The sequence below is a fragment of the Ammodytes marinus genome, assembly GCF_949987685.1.
Source record: "Ammodytes marinus genome assembly, chromosome: 14".
In the NCBI taxonomy this organism is placed as follows: Eukaryota; Metazoa; Chordata; class Actinopteri; order Uranoscopiformes; family Ammodytidae; genus Ammodytes; species Ammodytes marinus.
Genome location: NC_137218.1, coordinates 3,061,593 through 3,068,464, shown reverse-complemented (window position 1 = coordinate 3,068,464; position 6,872 = coordinate 3,061,593). Strand labels below are relative to the sequence as shown.

At 37.4% G+C, this 6,872-nt stretch overlaps 1 protein-coding gene across 3 annotated transcripts in view; it reads right to left on the bottom strand.

Annotated features, from left to right (window-relative positions):
* Nucleotides 1-1,697: 1,697 nt before the first annotated feature.
* Nucleotides 1,698-6,872, bottom strand: part of ttc3 (tetratricopeptide repeat domain 3) — a 55,457-nt gene continuing 50,282 nt past the window's right edge. For all 3 annotated transcript variants that reach the window (XM_080041357.1, XM_080041359.1, XM_080041358.1), the window contains one exon: nucleotides 1,698-3,063. In XM_080041357.1, the coding sequence (XP_079897483.1) occupies nucleotides 2,932-3,063 (132 nt within the window). In that variant the 3' untranslated portion in view covers nucleotides 1,698-2,931. The remainder of the gene's footprint in view (nucleotides 3,064-6,872) is intronic.

The window sequence follows — 6,872 nt, the reverse complement described above, 5'->3', positions numbered from 1 at the left end:
TGTTTTTGAGTTCAATAAATGTCAAACTGTCGAAAGTGAGTTTTGAACATTTTATTAATTTTTTTTTTTTTTTACAGACCATAAGTAAAATGAAGTTACCGTATATACTGTCAATTAAGACATTGTAGGACACTCAGAGAATAAAAAACAACATGCTAGTATGTGGCATTAACATCAAAAAATCCCAATTTAGAGTCCAGATTTTATTTTTCCAGAAATTTCACATGCAAATTAACCTTATAACGCACTTTATATACCTTCCAACTTTTCATTTAAATGTCTGAATTTGAGATTAAATCAGAACAAAAATTCCAAATGCATTTTCCTATATCCTGCATTTTATAGATACTAAGTTTGTCTAAATGTGATACTTGAGTCATTCACTGGCAAAAATCTTAAGTTTTTTGCCGATTATATATTAGCAAACGTCATTTATAGCTCAGAAAAGTATAATAATTCCCATTTAAATGTCCCTAAGTATAACCCAGTGTCCTGTCTCACCACAGGTAGACAGACAGGTAACAATTTGATTTTGTTTTCACTTTTCGAAAAGATATTGGAGTAAGATATATACTATTGAGCGTAAAGTAATACTTGATTCAGTCCGTAAATTAGTTTTCTCCACATTACAGCTAAGGAAAAAATTAGGAGACCACTCCAAATATTCAGTGTCTCTCGTTTTACTATTTATAGGCATATGTTTGAGTAGAATGAACATTTTGGTTTGATTCTATAAACTACTGACAACATTTCTACCAAATTCCCCCCCAGAAATATTGTCATTAAAGAGCGTTTCCATTAAGTAATGTAGAGATGAAGATTGAAGAAAAATCCAGACTGGTCTCTTAATTTTTTCCCCGAGATGTATATAGTGAATTTAATGTTTTAGACAAGTTATCATAGAGATTGTAGCAAAAGTAATACCAGAGAGCGTATATGTCTATAATTTTCCTCTATAAAACAATTTAAACTAAATGAATTAACATCAGAGAAATACAAGTTTGTAAATAGACGTTCAGTAAGAAATACATTTTTAATTCCAATGTTTGAAGCAACAGTTTGACACCTTGGGAGAAAGTTTTTTTTGGCCTTTTTTGTTGAGAATATATCGCTACCACTATCATGTCTCTACAGTAACGTAAGGCTGATATAAAAGCTGGTTAGCCTAAAATTACCCGCCACATTTCCTGTTATACTATTCCTCATTTAGAATACTCATTTCTTGCTGTTCTGAAATTTTTAAGGACGTTAAACCTGCAGTGTGTAGAATTTTGGGTTTTATTTCCTAGCAGATTTTGTAGAAAGTAATTATAATATCCATAAGTACGTTTAATTTAGTGCATAATAGCTGAAAAAATTTTTTGAATAATTTTTTTCCCCTTAGAAAGCGTTTCATATATGTCTATATTTCTGCATATCTTGGACCAAGGCCTAGTGCCGCCATCTTGAAAGTGTCATAGTTGGAATGTCATCAGGTGCATTGTTTAAAATTTAGAATTGTTCTTGTCCTTGAAGGCCACTGTAGCTTCTGTTATTATTCAAAAGGGTTGGGGTTACCCAGGGAGTGTTGCATTCTAGAACTTTGTAGAACTTTCTTGATGATGTCATATTACACACTGCACCTGAAATGTCAAATTATTACATCAACCTTTGCACAAAAAAAAAAAAAAAATGGAAGGACACAAACTACTCAGGTCTATATGATTTAAAATTTTAATCAAATCGGCAGTTTGTAGTTTTAATCAGTGTTGAGAAATTGGAGAAAAACTAAATGTTATAGATGCTCACATGAATGTCAATCAGTTTTTTCTTGCCATTAGATGATGGCTGAGCATTTTAGACAACTGGACAAGGAGGGCGTAATATGGTGGAGGATTTCTTATCCCAAAAATAACATTTGCACACACAAATAAAAATAAAAATAGAAAATACACTTCACTTGCAATTGAATATTTTCAAAGTCACAAAAAATTCTCCAAGTCTATGTGATTTCAGATTTTAATCAAATAGGCAGTTTGAAGTTTTACTAAGTTGTCAAAGAGATCAGAGCAAAATAACTTGAGCATTTATGACAACACCTAAAAAAAAAACATAATACACTTTGTAAATGGATGAGTAAAAGAAAAAAAAATATATTTTTTTTTTATTCACGACTGAAATTTCAAGTTTGAAGAACAAATTTGCCATTTTAGAAAAAAAAAAAAAAAATAATTGTGTATTTTTTTTGTCAATACCACTATCATGTCTATAGGTTGACTTTAATGTTATTTCCTACTGCTAGTTAGCTTAGCTTGGCTTGAAGACAGTTTAACATGGATGGGGGTTATAAGCTGGAGTATTTCTTATCCCAAAATGTCAAATTATTCCTTTAGCATTCCTAGGATTTGCACACAACAAAATAAAATATTATACATTTCACTTGTTACAAAAAAAAAATTAAAGACCCAAAAAAACGTGATGCAGTTTGTAAATGGATGTCGAGTTAAAAAAAAGAAAAAGATTTTTTTTATTCCAACTGACATTTCAAGTTTGAAAAAAGTTTGACACGTTAGGGGAAAAAATAAAATGTCTTGCCTTTTTTGTTAATATATCGATAGCATTTTAATGTCTATAAGGGAAAACATAAGGTTATTTCCCGATGTTAAGCATGAAGACAGTTTAACATGGAAGGGGGTTAAGTGCTCAAGTATTTCTTAGCATTTCCCAAAATGTCAAATTATCCCATTAACATTTGCACACACAAAATGAAAAAAATAAATTGTGACCGATAATTTCAACATTTTTAAAGACAAAAAAACTCCTAAAATCTATTTGTTTTTAGATTTTAATCAAATTAGCGGTAAAAATAACATAATAAAAATGATAGTAAAAGCAGACCCGTGCGTGGCAGTATATAAGTATAGATAGTAATAATGCTGATTTTGAACACGGTTAACACTGGCGTTTGCGTCCGTGCAAAGCGGGGAATTCTCCAGGCAGGAGAACGGGGAATTCTTCAGGCAGGAGAGCGTGATCTCTGCAGGTCGGACAAGTGCTCTGCTCACGAAGCCACGAACGAATACACTGGAGACAGAGAGAGAGAGGGGAGGGGGGGGGGTTAGAAATGACTAATAAATAAATGTTAAATTAGATAACCACAATGCAACGTTAGTCAAGAAGAAAGTACCTTATTAGCACAATAAAAATATAAAAAAAAAATGTAATACTTTTTTTTTTTTAAGAAAATGTTTTGGGCATTTATTTTTTTCTTTCATTAGACAGGACTTAAAGCAGTTCGGATGGATTTGAGTTTGAGCATTTCAGCACAATCATAATATCCCGCCTTCCTCCAATGCAGCCCCACCCCCTCATTCCTATCCCTGTTTTTTTTGTTTTGTTTTTGAAGAAACTTAATTTAGGCTACACAAGCAGACTTACTTGCTTAATACTGTCTCCGTGCACAAAGTGAGTTATATTGTGGCTGAAGAAACTGGTGGCTGTAGTAGGCTACCGGTACCGCGCTGATCTGCTTGTATCACTGGTTTCACTTCAGATATGTCGGCCAGAACACCACTTATGCTTATAATGAGACTAGGAGAGGAGGAGTAGGGTTTTATCCGCTCTTTATTTTCCTTCTTTCACAGGCACAGCCGCATATAGATCGCGGAAAAAGAACAAAGGCTTAAACTCGCTCGTGAGGAGACGTTTGAACAGCTGTTGCGACTCGCGAATCGCAGCCGCTAATAACATGCACAAACTATAACTTATAACAGCGATCGGGACTACATGTACATACTCACACACGGGTGATTCACATTTACACTCAGATAAACACGAATGATGGCTTACTGTGGCAACTTGCTCACACACATCTCACCGAGGGAGAAGCGAAAGGAAATTTACTGAACTGGCTCTCTGGCCGACTGACGTCACGGCCCAACACTAAACAAAACACAGCTTAACACACTGTAAGAAATAACAAGAAATAACAACACTGTAACCTTTTCTACAATGGTCGCTACTCGCTAGGCTACTGTCTGCCGTGGAATCAAAACAAACCCTTTCGTTGAGGACGCGCGTGCACGAATGCGCGGTACACAAGCAGACGGCAAACAGACAGGTCTGTCGGCCAATTAAATCGTTCGGTCCGAACGATTTGATTGGTTGTAGTTTTCACCTAATATTATGAGACTGAAATAATTGTTTCTTTTTATTCCTGGTGGGTCTACCATGCATTTTAGAGTGTAAAAACCTTATTTATACCAATTTAAAGTCATTTAAAATAAGTGTAAAAACTCTACAAAGGTAAGAATAGCTTTAAAGAGGACCTATGATACTTTTTGACTTTTATGACCTATAAACGTTGTTATAATGATTTATAGTCATGTTTAACCATACTAGCTTATCAAATAATGACGTACATGCATTTAGACGTATTCCCTGCTGACTGTCTGGGGTGGCTATGCAGAGCACTAAACACTAGGGCAGCCGGTCGAGAAATCACGTGACAAATCGGTTCAGAATTTCCGGACATTCTTTTCGTCACACAAGCGGATGTTTCCATGTATGGTAATGCTGCTCAGGCAAGCTCCGTGATTCGTGTCAGGTTGCTCTATAGCAGTTTTTAACAAGAAATTAAGACCAGAAAAGTAGTATAATAGGAGATCTTTAACTATAACTCGATCCACTTATCAGTCGAATAATCTTAAGTTTTTCTTAAAACCTTCAAGTCAATAAAGTCGGTGAAAGTGCGATTCCATCCAACTGACTTTAACAAATACACTGATTAAGACAATGAGAGGACGGAGGTTAGAAATAACAAATTACATTATTTTTTTATTTAATAAAGGTGCTACGAGGAACTTATAAATATTTCTGAAACGGTCTCATTTTTCCTGTGGTGATCATAAATGACATGTAACAGCAAACGAGACCATCAGTGCAAAGAATGCTATTTTTTTTACACAGTACAAAGCTCTTTAAGCCAGTGGCATGTAGGAACTGAACAGCAACATTTAGATCATAAACTAAATGGTAAATGGACTCCACTTACAGTATCTCACAAAAGTGAGTACACCCCTCACATTTCTTCACATTTTTCTTTATATCTTTCCATGGGACAACACTGAATAAATGACACTTTGATACAATGTAAAGTAGTCAGTGTACAGCTTGTATAACAGTGTAAATTTACTGTCCCCTCAAAATAACTCGACACACAGCCATTAATGTCTAAACTGCTGGCAACAAAAGTGAGTACACCCCTTAGAAAAAAATTACAAATTGGGCCCAAAGTGTAAATATTTTGTGTGGCCACCATTATTTTCCAGCACTGCCTTAACCCTATTGGGCATGTAATTCACTAGAGCTTCACAGGTTGCAACTGGAACCCTCTTCCACCCATTTATGACAGCATCACAGAGCTGGTGGATATTAAAGACCTTGCGCTCCTCCACCTTCTGTTTGAGGATGCCCCAAAGATGCTCAATAGGGTTTAGGTCTGGAGACATGCTTGGCCAGGCCATAACCTTTACCCTCAGCTTTTTTAGCAAGCCACTGGTCGTCTTGGAGGTGTGTTTGGGGTCGTTATCATGTTGCAATACCACCCTGCGGCCCAGTTTACGAAGGTTGAGTGCACGTGGTCAGCGTCGTACACAGAGGTTGGCTTTGGAAAATAGACGTATGAGTGCTGCCAGCATTGCTGAAGGGCTTGAAGGGGTGGGGGGTCAACATGTCAGTGCTCAGACCATACGCCGCACTCTGCATCATACTGGTCTGCATGGCTGTCGTCCCAGAAGGAAGCCTATTCTAAAGATGATGCACAAGAAACCCCACAAAAAGTTTGCTGAAGACAAACAGACTACGGACATGGATTACTGTAACCATGTCCTGTGGTCTGATGAGACCAAAATACATTTATTTGGTTCAGATGGTGTTAAGAGTGTGGAGCGGCAAACAGGTGAGGAGTACAAAGACAAGTGTGTCTTGCCTAGAGTCAAGCATGGTGGTTGGAGTGTCATGGTCTGGGGCTGCATGAGTGCTGCCAGCACTGGGGATCTACAGTTCATTGAATTCTAACATGTACTGTGACATACTGAAGCAGAGCATGATCCCCTCCCTTCATAAACTGGGCCGCAGGGCAGTACTGCAACATGATAACGACCCCAAACACCCCTCCGAACGACCACTGGCTTGCTAAAGAAGCTGAGGGTAAAGGTTATGGACTGGCCAAGCATGTCTCCAGTCTTAAACCCTATTGAGCATCTTTGGGGCATCCTCAAACGGGAGATGGAGGAGCGCAAGGACTCTAATATCCACCAGCTCCTTGATGTCGTCATGAATGGGTAGAAGAGGGTTCCAGTTGCAACCTGTGAAGCTCTAGTGAACTACATGCCCATGAGGGTTAAGGTAGTGCTAGAAAATAATGATGGCTAAACTAAATATTGACACTTTGGGCCCAATTTGGACATTTTTTCTTAGGGGTGTACTCACTTTTGTTGCCAACAGTTTAGACATTAATGGCTGTGTGTCGAGTTATTTTGAGGGGACAGTAAATTTACACTGTTATACAAGCTGTACACTGACTACTTGACATTGTATCAAAGTGTAATTTATTCAGTGTTGTCGCATGGAAAGATATAATGAAATATTTGAAGAAATGTGAGGGGTGTACTCACTTTTGTGAGATACTGTATATGGCGCTTTTCCCTGGTTTTTCACAGACTCAAAGTGCTTTACATTGTTTTGTACACATTCACCCAATCACACACACCGATAGCAGCAGCAACCACGCAGGGTGCAAGTTAACTATCGGGAGCAATTCGGGGTTCAATGTCTTGCCCAAGGACACTTGGACATGTGGCGGGGAGACGGGGGATTGAACCACCGACCCT